This window comes from Actinia tenebrosa, unplaced genomic scaffold, assembly GCF_029948245.1.
Source record: "Actinia tenebrosa isolate PJP-AT-01 unplaced genomic scaffold, QUT_ActTen_1.0 PGA_scaffold11__36_contigs__length_13525064, whole genome shotgun sequence".
Taxonomy (NCBI): Eukaryota; Metazoa; Cnidaria; class Anthozoa; order Actiniaria; family Actiniidae; genus Actinia; species Actinia tenebrosa.
The window spans coordinates 8,890,383-8,905,321 of NW_028292571.1; the positions used below are offsets into that span (position 1 = coordinate 8,890,383).

General features: G+C 36.8%; 2 protein-coding genes across 2 annotated transcripts; both read left to right on the top strand.

The window, feature by feature from the left end:
• The first annotated feature begins 908 nt into the window (after window positions 1-908).
• Window positions 909-4,339, top strand: LOC148912484 (trace amine-associated receptor 7h-like). The gene has a single exon (XM_089027638.1). The coding sequence runs from the start codon at window positions 1,816-1,818 to the stop codon at window positions 2,854-2,856; it is 1,041 nt and encodes a 346-aa protein (XP_088883764.1). The 5' UTR covers window positions 909-1,815; the 3' UTR covers window positions 2,857-4,339.
• Window positions 4,340-10,310: 5,971 nt separating this feature from the next.
• LOC116288740 (uncharacterized) lies at window positions 10,311-13,765 on the top strand. Its single transcript, XM_031695563.2, has 2 exons — window positions 10,311-10,407; window positions 12,024-13,765. Exon 2 carries the CDS (start codon window positions 12,078-12,080, stop codon window positions 13,152-13,154), a length of 1,077 nt encoding a protein of 358 aa, XP_031551423.1. The 5' UTR covers window positions 10,311-10,407; window positions 12,024-12,077; the 3' UTR covers window positions 13,155-13,765.
• Window positions 13,766-14,939: the final 1,174 nt, after the last annotated feature.

Below are 14,939 nucleotides of genomic sequence, written 5' to 3' on the forward strand. Positions count from 1 at the left end.
TATGTTTTATGGACTTTTACTATTATTTCCAGTGTGTAAACTTTATACCCTCAAAATCAGGACTTTAATTTACTGGATTCAATATTTTTAGCAGCTAGAATATAGGTACGGATATAGACACTGTTCTCATTGAGTATGAATCAAATTGTGATTTTCTTTCTAAGAACGTTATTTTTATTTTTTGACATGAAGCTAAATGACTCCATTTATTGTCAAAAGCAATAGAAAATATCGATAAAAGCGGCATTCAAAAAATGGTCGAACGATTTTTTTCTAAATGAAGTCACTAAAAGATGTATCTTTTACAAATATTCTCGTTTAACTTCATATGCATTGAAGGGTTTTAAGGCAAAATAAAGACGCTCACAACTATTTTCGCTCAAGGTGACTTGTTGATTATTCACGCCTGACTTCCGTGTTATTCCGTCGCGTGCTTTAACAGCGTAAGCGCACTTATTTTTATTTGACTGCCATAAAACCCTTCAATGCACATGAAATTCCCAGTCGTCATCAGGGATGACTAAAATTTGCAAAAGACGACTACATTTTGGAATGTGGCTGTCCTTCTGACGACCTACGTTTTTGCTAAGGTGTTTTCTTTTATAAAATAAAAATAAAAGAGTCCGTAAAGTCCGAATATAAAGTCCGTTTGCAGATCGAGTTATTCAAGACGAAGTTGTAGCCGTTTCAATGCGGCTATGTGTGCCAGACCAAAACTACCCACAGACTCCTTAATTCAAGTTTAATAATATCTTTTGAATAATTAATGTTACATCCCAAGTTAAAGCGAAGTAAATATAAATGTCAAAAACTGATCACTTGAAAAAGTACGTGCACAAATGAATGTTCTGTTTCGGTTTCATTAATATTTTCATGTTTTTTTCATGATAATCAATGAAATTTTCTCTTCAAACAAATGATCTTTTTTTAACAGGACTTTTTGCAAGTCTACCTTTCAAGTACAAAGTTGCCCTCAGGCGCCCGATTTTGCATGATTCATCGTATCGCGATTAATAGATTTATTTATTACAAAATTTTACGATAAACAGGGGATTTCCTCTTCAACCCAACGACAGCTGAAACTACTGTTGTAAAAGACACTGTTCATCTACGCCACAGTCATATCCACTTGAATGTGAATCGCTGGATGAGCTCAACTTGAATCTCACTGAGAAGATTTTAGTGAAAAAGTACACTCACCAGACATTCGTTTCATTTCGGTGCTTCAACGAGATGAGCAAGATCATCGCGGGAAGACAGTTTGATGGTTGAAAATCATCTGTCGAAATAGAACGAAAACTACTACTTCGTAACAGACCTAAACAGGAGTAGATTCAATTTTAATCTTCCTATTCTATTTACTCTTGACCAACTTTAATTGAAAATAGTGAAGAAAATGAAAGAAATTACCAAGGATCGAGATGAATTCGTGGGATTTCCCCTTCGAGTTTCGAAAGATTAACTTCTTATTGGGGAACTTTCTGTTAAGATTGTGTAAATCGACTAAACGTGGACAAACAAGGTCAAACGACGGAGCTTCAACAAAGCAACAGACTAAAAAATAAAGTCGTACTTGTGCTTAGGCGTCGAAAAACTAGGCAAGACATTTGACTGAAGTTTCTGCTGTATTGTTGGTAACAAGAGTAAGTGATTTAAGAAGAAAGATCCTAATATCACTACACAATTGACTACAGAATGTAGTGTTTTGCAACTTTGCTCGTATGTACGTTGAACCATTGATAAAAGAACATCTCTGAAACAGAAACTGGGGATATCAAGAGAAAACTTAATCGCAAGTTTCTTCCGAATTCGAAGATGAGTGAGTTTAGATTGGAATTACGACAAACACCGAATGAAACGCTGGCAACTGAACCCGTGTCTAGTTGTCCGTTTGTTCAAAGCAATCTTCTTTATCTGGATTATCTCCGTGAAGTTTATATCGTTAACTGTATTTTAAATGCTATATTCTCTCTTGTGGCAGTGTTTTTTAATGGTGTAATATTTGTCTCCATACGAAGGACCCCATCTCTACACGATCCATCTCATTTATTAATCTCTATATTGGCATGTACTGATTTAGGTGTTGGTTTGATTGAACAACCAATATATGTACTCAACAAAGCCGCAGAGCTGAACCGTCTTGGAAAAATATCTTGTGTGACAGGTGCAATGACAAACATGCTTGCAGGATTATTAGCTGGGATGTCTTTCCTAACAATGACCTTCATTAGTATAGACCGTTTCCTTGCGTTACATTTGCACTTGCGTTACAAGGCGATAGTCACGAAATCCTTGGTTTTGAAAGCGACTTTCGTTTCTTTTATTTCATTTTCTCTGTGTGTTTCGTTCTACCCCTGGCTGCCAAGTGTTCCAGTTTATGGCGGGATCACTATCATTATTATATGTCTAATGGTTTCAACGATATTGTACTGCAGAATCTATAAAATTGTGAGAAAGCACCATTTGCAAATACGAAACAGTGCCCCAAAACAACAACGACATGAAAGCGAGAGAATCGTTTTGAAAAAGTACTGGAAATCCGTAGTAGGATTTGTTGTTGTGCATCTCGTTATGGTCTTATGTTACCTGCCTTATGCGATAGCCCTTGGCATGAGAGCAGTATCAGGCATCACTAAGGAATATAAATTAATATTGAATGTCACTACCACAATCATCTATTTAAACTCCTCCATGAATCCACTCGTTTTTTGTTGGAGGATCAGAGAAGTAAGGAATGCTGTGGTCAAGACATTGAAACAGCTATTTAGGAAACAGTCTGAGAGTAGCCAGACTTCGCGGGTCCAAGTGAACGGAACTTCTAGCCATGCATACGTAATATCTATGCCACTGAACTAATAATGATACGTTTAATTATGCTTTAAAAGGGAAAGGAAAGGAAAGGAAAAGGAAAGGAAAGGAAAGGAAAGGAAAGGAAAAGGAAAGGAAAGGAAAGGAAAGGAAAGGAAAGGAAAGGAAAGGAAAGGAAAGAAAAGAAAAGAAAAGAAAAGAAAAGAAAAGAAAAGAAAAGAAAAGAAGAGAAATGCTTGCTATACGGCATAGCTAGAAATAAAATCACTGTCAGTTTTAATGTACTTATTAAAATTTTTGGCGGCCACATAGCGTATCATAGCGGCGTACGTGATCTTGAAGAAATAATGATAGATTTATTTTTGACATGTTAGTTATTGGATCAATGATGGTCCGGGTTTAATAACTATTTTTTTCCTAAGGGGGGTATTATAATGGACGAGTGGGCTTATATTTAGTCTCCTCCGCAGCCGTCATTAGTTTCGGTCCCAGATCCTCACGGGCCCTCTCTAGGGCTGTCCAACAAAAGTTGTTATCGTGTGATAGTGTGACGAATTTCTTGACCAATCAGCGCGCGAGATTTTCTATAATCACCTGCGTATTTTTACTAATTTCTGTTATTGGGCCTGATAATTTGCCAGAACTAGAGTAAAATTACAAACAAGAGTCATATTTGCTCAATATATTAAAAAAGTTGCTCATATGGAAAAAAGTCGCCCGTGACTGAAAAAGTTGCTCAAAATCGTAAAAGTTGCTCAAAAGTGGACAGCCCTAGCCCTTTACATAACGCCGTTAGTGATGAGGGCCCGTGAGGATCTGGGACCGAAACTAATGACGGCTACGAAGGAGACTAGCTTATAACCAGAGGGCTCATAACTGGAAGGGTATTAATGGCGAGTGGGCTTATAACCCGAGGGCTTATAACTGGGAGTGTATGAATAGATTAGTGGGCCTATATCACCATCTTAGTAGACTAGAGGAAAAACTGGGTCGACGTTTATTTCGTACCCAGTCTCACAATGAACTACAACGTCAACTCAAACTAGTCTTTTCCCCAACATTGGAATGACTTATAAACGTTGATTTAAAATAAATAACAAAATAAAAATTGGGTGTCCTGAGCTCGTTTCCAAGATAGTGAAATTGGAATATTATCATGATCTTGGCAAGTTTTCAATCGGTACAGAAAACAAGCAGTTTGCACAAAGGATTGATAAATCGAGCGAAGACAAACAGTTATAGAGATAATTTTCTCAGAAAATCAAACTCTTCAAACATTATTTTCAATATGTCACGAAAAATACTAGAATAATAATAGTTGAGAATAGTATTTTTACACAGGTAAACATTACGCACATTGGTTACAATTTACGTCTTATGCTGTCATATTCACCCACAGGTGAATATGACAAGCGCACGCGCACGCTCGTTTGTCTATACATGTACGTGCTGCTTGCAGAGATAATAGAATTTGAGCAAATAAACTCTCTGTTATTTATTAAATTCACTTGTAATAAAAATGCTAAGGCAATTATTAGTTGAATACAAAGTGAATATTGGGAAATATTTAGTTTTTTTGAATAGTAATAACAGCATTTCTAAACGCTCACACGCGCTCATCAAGATGACGTCAATGAAATACTTTGATGGGCAAAACATCAAGACAATTTTTTCACTTCTTCAAAATAAAATCGTTGACCTCCATTTCTTTTTATAGCTTTTTAAAAATATGTTATAACACCTAACTTTATAGGGAAAAAAATTAAGAAATATGATCATGGCATCATATCAAAATCACATACATACTTTGTGCATAATGAAATTTTATATAATGTAACTTCAGCACTGGCATGGTACTGATGGTACAAAATTAAGAGAGAATTCTTTTCGTATTCAAGCAGTGAGCGCAAAAAACTATTTTCTTGAAGAAGGGCTGTTGTACAAGGCTAAAATCTTGTTATTCAGAAAGTTTGACTTGTTTGGAAGTGGAGATGACCGATGAAAGTGGAATCAAAGTGTTAACCCTAAGCAAAAATTTCATTTGAAAATGAGGTTTAGGCCTTCATTTGCTTATTTCCCATATATTTTCTATAAAAAAGCCTGACAAAGCAACATTCTAACACAAATGCAACAAAACATCTTTGTTCAATTGAAAATACCGTTTCAAACAGGCATTTCATCATAATACATCAGTTTCTAACTGTTAAAAAAAGGTTTTGAGTGTTAACCCAAAACGAAAATTGGGATCAGAACTCATACGAAGGTAAGTTTTTGGCGCTTTTTACAATTATTGCTCGTTATTGAAAAAATTCCCTTTAATATGAAATAGAAATAAAGTAAAATAAAATAAAAATCAGTCACTCGCTCACTCAAGATGTTAGCAGATCGATAATTCAATGTTTATCGATCGTTTTACGTCATCAGTTGGTGTTACGCGAAACTTCGTATAAACACGAAGTTCCTATTCTGTGAAGGGTTGAGATAAGCATACAAAGGTTTGTTCAAATCTTATTAATGAAAACGAACTAAAAATAATTCTGTATATTAGGTCTAATAACTTGAAATATATAGAAGAAAAAAAAACCACAATGACAACAGAAAAAGAACCGTTACATTTTTAAATAATTCATTACAAAGAGATGGAGAAGAAGAATTAGAAATGGCATAAAACCATCACTGGCTTCATGCTATTCATATAATTATGTAGTAATTGTAGCAAAACTCATTACACTTATATTTATTCCATTTAATCCCAATTTATTCAATTCAATGTCTATGCGCATGCAAATCTATGACATACAATCCACAATGAATATAATTCAGTACAAAATACATTCAATGCAATACAGTAAAAACCCGCGTATAAGAACCTAGGTTTTTTCAAGTTAGCCTAAACAGGTTCTTACATAAATGGTATTTAGTGTTAAATTAGGTTCTTAACTTTTGTTCAAGAAATAAAGTAGTAATTTTGTAGTCTGGTCTTTGTTCTACAATGGACTGTACAGTATTCCAATATTAAATTCATGTACTGTGATTTCATAAAATCAAAGGTTCATCTCAGTTTCATTTTAACTTGGATTTTTTTATTCAATGAGGACATGTTCTTTACAGTAACCATGTACAGTTATAGTGTTTATAGCATTATTGTGTACAGACTGTGTTGTAAATATATTTTTGAAAAGATTGATTCTATTTTTTTTAAAATAAGAACCTGTTTTAGGATTTTAGACTAAAATGGTTCTTATGTGACGGGTGCTTAAAAATGAAATTTTAGCCTAACAGGTCCTTAAATTTTAGGTTCTTATACGCGGGTTTTTACTGTACCTGGATTTCTTCTCTACATTCAATCTGAAAATTTGCGTAATATATTCAATCAAGAGAATATGAAGTATTTAATTTATTCTTGATTCAATTCAATCCTAAAACACTTTCAATCCCAGCGGATCGAATGGGATGCGGTTTGGGACATACACCATAGGAGACTAAGACTAGTCTCAGTTGGGTGTCCTGTGGTAAATAGTATAGGAGAGACTGGGTATTTCCCGCCTTCTGTGTCAACAAGACCCATGCTGCGATTCATCACCGGTACCCAATAATATCAAGCCTCAAGACTTCGTCATAAATCACTGCAAATCTAGATTTTTCAAATGTGGTAGTAGGTAATGCCTCAAACATCCAAGGTGCATCCGGGATTTGCAAAGTTGAAATCAACGAAAACTCAACAATAGAAAAAATCTTAACAAGTTTTTTTTTGCAGTCGCATGCAATTATTGAGTCTTCATAAACGTCAATAGCAAAAATATTATAATCCTTAGGGTTAATCCCATTCAACAGGACACATTGAATAAATTTACCTTTTTGATCAAAAATCTTCAGTTCGCTGTAGTTATCGGGTACGTAAAAGATATCTTTGTGATACACAGCTCTTCCAGAGGGATTTTCAAGGTTACGTTCACCAAATCTAAACTGAAGTTCATCCTTATCTGGGTGGAAGACCAGAACTTTACACGGCTTGATGGCTTCTTCGTTTTGACTCGTTGTCAAAATTATTCGGTTATTTTCATCCAATGAAATAAACTTTACATTTTCATCTAAGCGTTTTGACTTCCTACAATGTCCATCGAGGCTATAGTTCAGTAATTGTTTGTCTATGCGATCCAGCACAAGAATAATGTCATCTTCAATGGAGAAATAAGCATCATATAAATGATTAGCTGGAGCTGAATCGAGTTGTATGGACTTAACGTGTTTTCCATGTATTGTGAAGATATCAAACTTTTTCTCTTCACTACGAAGAATTCCTATATTGATTCTATCATGACTTTTCGAAATAGCGATACTTAAAGGCTCAAATGTAAGATTTATAGTCAAGAAATTGTCATTCTTAAGTCCTTCTTCGGCTTTTTGGACTTTGTTTACATTTGCCTTCCTCACGGATTTACTCACACTTCCCAGGAGATTGCGCTCTGCAAACATTTTCATGTTTTTCTCAAACTTTAGAGTATCATCCCCCTCGATGCCTTCTATACTTATATTACGCTCAAGAATTTTCCTAGAATGATCTTGAAGATCGATAACCAAGACTTGCTTCAATTCTTGAATATCTTTCAGACTGTTATTCTTCAAATGTTCCTGAACATTCTTCGCACAAACTTCTGCTTGTTTGATTCCCTCTAGAAGTTTTTGCTTTCGCCTTTTTAATCTTAAGATCTCGAAACTCCATTTCGTATCGTCTACTTCGGATAACAGCCGATTTTTCTGCTCTTCTATAACTCGTTTTAGTTTTCTAGCATGTTCTGATACCTCGTCCTTAATCTCTTGTGCTCGCTTCGCATGTTTTTTGGTTGCCTCAACTATTAGTTTATCTATCGACTCGACAGTCGCTTTTCCATCGTTCAATTTATCTTCACAATCCTTAAGCGCTTTTTCCAGCTCTAGCTTCTCTTTTCTCCCTGGAATAGTTTCCACCATTCTCTTCATTAGATGGCTTGTAGGGAATACATTCACTCCTCCTTCAGGAATCCTAGATTTCATCTTGCAAATTGGGCATTCGATGAACTGATCGTCTGAATTGGCAGCCATTTTTTCAAGGCACACCTTACATATAATATGTGCACAAACTGGTAAAGATTTGGGATCATCTAGCTCATCATAGCAAACAGGACAAGACAGGTCGTCCTCATGTACAGGGATTTTATGGAACATAGACGATTGAGCAGCAGCCATTTTATATATTTTTAAAAAATTTTCTTGGAAATACGGCGAAGAAGCGGAAGCAAATATACCGCCTCAGTCCCACTTGTTAATAAGTACACAGGTAACCCATCTGCTGCGAAAATTAAATTGAGAAGAACCATAAGCCGTGTCTTAGCCATTTAGAGCCACGTCTAACAACAAACGAGTAACAGACAGACATGAGACAGACAGACACAGGCAGGCAAACAGACAGACAGACAGACAGACAGACAACAAAAATAACCTGCTGAAAAGAAAAACAACTATAAAATAAATAAAACTACCAAAAAACAAGCAAATAAATAAAATAAATAAAACGAAGATATCGTTCTTAGGTCATTCTGGTCGTAGATGGCAGACAAGAGAAAGAACTGGGTTCTATTACCGAGTATTTAACGATTGGGCTTCCTGTGGTCTACTTCCTGTTGTTTTTCCCGTCTTCGTTCGTTTAAAGACCTTTAAACGATGGCCGAATCAAAACTGCTAAGCATTTCTCTGCAAGAAGATGAATTATGTTGTCCTGTGTGTTTCGATGAACTCGAGGAGCCAAAAGCTTTGCCTCAGTGTCTTCACAACTTTTGTAAAAAATGCTTGGAGAGTATCAAGAGGGCTGGAAATCGAAATCAGTTGATCGAGTGTCCAACTTGCCGAGTCAATTCTGTCTTACCCGAAGGAAGTGTGGATCGACTGCCTACAAATCATTTTTTGAAGAGTTTGGTTGAAAGGATTCCAGGAAGAAAAGAAAAGTTAGAACTTAAGAAGATCGTACAAGAGTGCGAAAGCAACTTCGTGTTCTGTAAAGCAAAACTTCAAGAGAAAACTACCTCATTGAAAATCTATGAGCAAGAACTTCAAAGATTGCTTCAAGTAAGAAGAGACATTTGTGATCATGCCAAATATCTTATCGATATAATCCAAGAAAGTTCGAAGATGTTGTGTTTTCAAATAGATAATCACATCGCAGAGACGTCGTCTCTTATCGCGAAGCACGAACAATGTAATGGTAACCTGATTGACATCGCGAGCAAGGCGAGTGATTTCCTAGAAAATGCGAAAGCCTTGTTGAAGAGAAATGACCAACAAGAGATCTCTGGAAGCAAAAAAGCGATTGAGGATGAAGTCCAAAGGCTAAACGACAGTATCCTTTTTCGAATATCTGATGCAAATTCTTTAGATGGAAACTTCAAAGAAATAGAGTTTAAGAAAATGAATGAAGAAACGAGCGGAGAAAAGATATTTGGTGTCCTTCGAGAGCCACCAACACTGAATTTATTTACTTTCGGTAATCTCCAGCAGGCCCCTACTCATTCTCATTCCACATATTGGTGGCCAAGCTATGCATCGTTACGAAGTACAAATTCTTAATCTCCAAACCCCTCATAAAGCTGCCTGTACGCCCAGTGGCATCAGTAGCGGGAGGGGGGAGTTGGGGGCATGCAGGGCCGTAACCAGAACTTTTACAGGGGGGTGCACATCGAATAAAATCGAACCATTGATCGGTTTTTATTACCAACTCAGTGGCGTAACTAGGGATCTTGCAGGGAGGTGCACAGGCAATAATTTGCAGAACCAAAAAGAAAAAAAAAAAGGTAACCAAAACAAAAAAAAAAAAAAAAAAAAAAAAAAAAAAAAAAAAAAAAAAAAGGAGATGGATGAGCGGACCTTTTAGCTTTTATGGGGGGCTGCATGTGCACACTGTGCTCCCACCTGGTTACGGCCCTGGCATGTGGTACCTGAGAAGTTTTGGCGGTGATTAATTGTCGAAATATAACAAAAAAAGTAAAATATCAGAAATTAGTTTGAACGGATAAAATCTTTTACATGATTAAATTTTCTTATCAAACATTAAATGAATGAAAAATGTTTGTTTCTTTTTGTTTGTTTGCTTTTCTTCTTTTTTACTTTTTTATTCTGGGCGGCGCCGCCTTAATTCCTGTGACCTCGCTGCGCCCCTGTGCAAAGTGAATAGGGCTTGAATCAGTGTCTTGGAAACCCAAGATGTTTGTACTGGACCACAGTTCCAAGAAATTAGCGCAACTATAGTGAACAATGAACAATGAACAATGAACAATGAACAATGTACAATGTAAATGCACAATATAGGCTAGACTTTCTAACATCAAATCATAGCTGACTTATAAACAAGACTATAGCTAAACCTGTATATTATTAATGAGCGAGTCTAGATATCAAAAAGTGGTATGCATTCAACGAAGAAAGAGAACTAATTATGGTCCATTTTGTCACGCTATCGTGATGTTTGGATCAGTCTAGCGTGATGATGTTGTCACGTCATCGAAGGACTCGGTCGTCTAGTAAGTCTCAGCTGCATATTAGACCATCCAACGGTTTTGAGGTTCCAAGGTAAGTTCGAAAATTTCCCAAAATTAATTTAATAATTAATAATGAATTTTGAAATCGTTTTTTTTCTACTTCCACTTTTAACTGGAGCACATTTTTGTGTCTGCCTTGACGTACAAATATAGGTAGTTATTAACTGAATATTTAACCATCACTATCACGCTTAGATGAATATGCGATTCGTTATTAAGGCTAGTCCAGACAAAATATGACATTTTATAGAATCATATTTGATAAAGCTTTTTTAAATATGTTCACGCAATTTTGTATTTACAAATGAGCTTTAATTTAAATGGTCAAAGTTGTTCAAAGTTTCGTTAGCCTTCGTAGTTCATTAGATTGAGGTTTATAACGTCATACCGATTACTATTAATATAACTCAACGGGCAAGATTTTCATTCTAGTTTGCGCCGTAGACTTTTGGTTTACGGTAAAGACAAACTTTATAGAAACTTTAGAAATTTTAATTAAAAATATGGAATGATAATGAAATCTAGAGAGGATTTGGTTGAGCTTTATAAGAGAGTAAGGAAAAATTCCGCTTGATTTAACATGAAGATTTAAATATTTTGTTTTGATTAATATTGAGATGCTTTCTGTTGTTGACGGCGAGACAGACAGACAGCTAGGCACAATCGCGTTCTGATTGGTTATGAGGGCGTCCTTCAGAGCACACTGCACTCGCGCATATGACACTAGAGAAAAAGGTTTGCGCATGCGTGCATTTCAGCGCGTTTTCTTTTAACAGATCTAAAACCGTTTCCCGTATTTGATACTCTGATCAAAACACGCGGGATGTTGAGAGAACACGAGAGGAGCGTAGGAAACCACGACGCGGAGTGGTAATTCCAGCTTTTCCACGTTGTGCGCGTAGTATCCCACTTATTTTATAAAAGAATTTTGAAGAAGTTGAGTTAGAAAATAATTGTTTGTTTTCTCAAAGTATACAAAAAGGTTCGAGAGTATACTTTTGTCAGATCAAGATACTGTATTAACAAACACAATATGAAAGAATTAGCCTTAAGTTTCAAGCATGGACACCAAGTTTTGGCTTTTTGTGAAGTCCAATTTATCAGGCAAATTTACTTATGTTTTGACTAATTTGCATACGGATTCAGAGCATGCGCAGACGTTTTACACTCGTGTCCTCGCGCGCACTTTCAGTTTCGTCATTCTTTTCAAAAATAACGGTTATTGTTAATTTTATGAAATAAATTGAAAAACTTGCTTGATGTGCTGTGTGGAGTTATGAAGCAACACTCGAGAAGTGTCGAGACCTAACCCTTATCTCGTGTTATGCCAACCCCCGCGTGCTTTATAACTGCACGCAGCACGCGCGCGCGTTTTCTATTCTATAAATCTCTGGGCAATCTTTATCAAAAAATCTAATTAAGGACTATGAAAATGTATAAAAGACTAGTTGCAAAGGATTTAGTATTATATAAATATGTGTTGGTAGGTGAAAAACAGATATAACCTTTCTATAATGTGGTTTCCATAGCAACTAGGAGTGCAGTTAACGATTTATTGTACTTTTCTCTACCAGATTCGAGTAATTGTGTTGAGTGTGCTTTAATGAAGGAAACGGTTTAAAATTTTTTTTCCTTTCTTGCGTTCAGAATCCAACATACGAGCTACACATTCCTGATTGTTGACTGGCCCACAGCTCAACGATGCACAGGGTTTCTCTTCAAGAAAAAGATCTTTCTTGCCCTGTCTGTATTAGCATATTCGAAGAACCTAAAGCTTTGCCTGAATGCGCACATAACGTGTGTCAGAAATGCCTTAGCAATATTGCTGCAATGAGCTCTAGATGGCAGTTTGTCACGTGTCCAGTTTGCCGAGTTGACTCGTACTTACCTCCAGGGGGAGTGGCTGATCTACCGACCAATCACTTTATGAAGACTATCATTGATGGTTTACCAGGACGAAAAGAGATACAATCCATAAAGAGGGCTTTGGAACAGTGCGAGGAAGGGTTAACGTCAAGCAAATCACATGTAGATGATTGTGAACGATCGATAGCTGCTTTCAAGGCTACTTTACAAATTGCACAGCAAGCGAAAAAGGAGGTTTCTGATCACACTAAATACCTCATTGATATCATCCAAAAGGAATGCACAAGTTTGACTACTGAAATCGACGAGAAAATTGAAAACACCTCCTCGCTGCTGTCTAACGTTCGCCGAGAGAAGAAGAAGACGTTATATACTGTGAAGGAATCAGAGAATATTGTTTCTGAAACCAGACGACTCATCGAACGAGGAAATGTACAAGAAATCGTTGGGAAGGAAGACGAATCGGTCTCCAAGCTTCAGCAACGTACAGCAGTTTTAGCCGTCAATCAAACCTTTAAGTTTCCAGACGTGCCTGAAAACATCCACTTTACGAAAGCGAGTAATGAATTTCGTACAGGGAAAGGGATTCTGGGGTCGCTCAGTAGAGATTCGATAATGGAAGTTAATGAGAATAATTCGGGATCTGACCTAGAATATCTTCACGATTGGAATCCACGACAACCAATGCCCCCGTGTTTCCGCAGATCACATTCAATAAGAGGGGTCGTGAATAAGTTTGAATTAGCAAGGTTCACACTATCATCTCCGCGGCGTAGTAGTCCTCCAGTAACCTACCCGGCCGGGTCAGATTACATGTCTCTAGTACGTGGTCAAAGATCTTCATATCCGTTCACTCCATTGCCGCCGCTAACACTGCCTCGAACATCTAGCCTACGAAAATTCACGGGTTGATAAAAAACAACATGTCATCAGTTATTCCATGGTTGAGGAAATAACTGGGTAGAGTTGGCATTTCGAAGTGCAATGTCGGACTGTTTTATTGAACATATTTCCAAGATGGCGTCCCATAAAACAATCCCACAATGCACTGCAATGTCAACTCGTTCCAGTTTTTCCTCGCCCTCGTAATAACGAATAATATGCTTGGTGAAAAACCAGGAATATGTCTTTCCGATAAGATGCAGTCGAACGCACGTCATTAGATTATTTGTGAAGCACACATGATTTTTTATGCTCATTAGAATAATAGAATTTATTAAAATCGTGGTTTGTCCCTTTTAAAAAATATACAAGTATGGCCTCTAAGACTCGATTGGTGAAGAATATCTTGAAGCAGTGGAGACTCTTGTTAGTAGCTAGATAAAAGTGGTACACTTACCCTGATTATGATGACTGTGATGCCGAATTGAAATGCTCTAGTGACTGTTTCACTAGTAGAAGACAGAGCGGAAAAACCGGACGCATGCGCATTAGAGACTATTTTCATGAGCAATCCAATATGGTGGACGAAGGGCGATAAAAATCTGTCTCTAATAATAATAATAATAAACTTTATTACTGTGTCATGTCGTTCTAGCTTATTTAAATAAACTAATTGGGGACACCTATCTAGAACCCTATAAAACCAATAAAAAATCTTATCCCATGTTTCCAACCCTTAAAACAACCCCTATATGATATTTACAATTATCTAATTTACGGTAATATCCCACCCCTCCGACTAAATATACCCATTATTCTTACACTTTTGTGTAAACTACAAGCTAAATCCTTACCCCACCGACCCCATAGTAACTGTAAGATAATTCCCACCCCCAACTGATCCTAATTTACATGTGTTCGATACTCAGATCGATACGCTTACTAGGTAGCGCATAAGAGGCAGTTTTGGCAATTATCACTCATGAGGTCACCTAAGTTAAGTGTTCTTATGTGTCTTTTAAATTTACTTAGGGTATCTAATGACTTAACGTTCCTCTTAAGCTTAGACCATAAGACTGGTCCGAGATATCTTATGCTGTGTTTTCCGAAATTGACTGTATTAAATCTTGGTATGATGAAGTCAGAATTCCTAAGATTATATCTGCAACTGGACTGATTAAATAAGTCAGTAACATAGGAAGGGCTTAAACGATTTTTAACTTTATACATAAGTATAGCTATATCTTGTAATCTACGATCGTTCAGAGTACTTAGGTTAGCCCATTTCAAAAGTGTTGCATAATCACTAGTCCTATTACGGTACACAGCTCTTAGGGCTCGCTCCTGAACACGCTCCAACTTTCTCCTATCCGAAGCACGACAATGATGCCATACTGTGTGACAGTAGGTCAGTATTGGCAGTATGGCAGTCTTGTATATCTTTAGCTTTGCTTTTACAGGTAACATGTTACGAAGACGAGTTAGGACACCGACTCTCTTGGCAGCTCTTTTACACACTGAGCTAACATGATGACTGAAATCCATGTTCTCATCAATGGATACTCCAAGTATTTTCAGCACTTTGTCTTGCTTGATGCTTGTGTTCATCATTGTGACGTCCAGTACTTTATCCTGTTGTTTGGAACCAATGCTCAGCACTTGATATTTCGTAAGGTTACCTTTCAGCTGATTAACCTGGTACCAGTCAGATATAGATTTGCCCTCTTCGTTAAGAGTATCTTGAACTTGCCTGACATTCTTCCCGGTGGAATAGAGTTGATGGTCGTCAGCATACATCATCAGTTTTCCCTTGTT

Bases quoted from the DNA above. Each gene is read 5' to 3' on its own strand.
- LOC148912484 (XM_089027638.1), top strand. From the start codon at position 1,816: ATGAGTGAGTTTAGATTGGAATTACGACAAACACCGAATGAAACGCTG.
- LOC116288740 (XM_031695563.2), top strand. From the start codon at position 12,078: ATGCACAGGGTTTCTCTTCAAGAAAAAGATCTTTCTTGCCCTGTCTGT.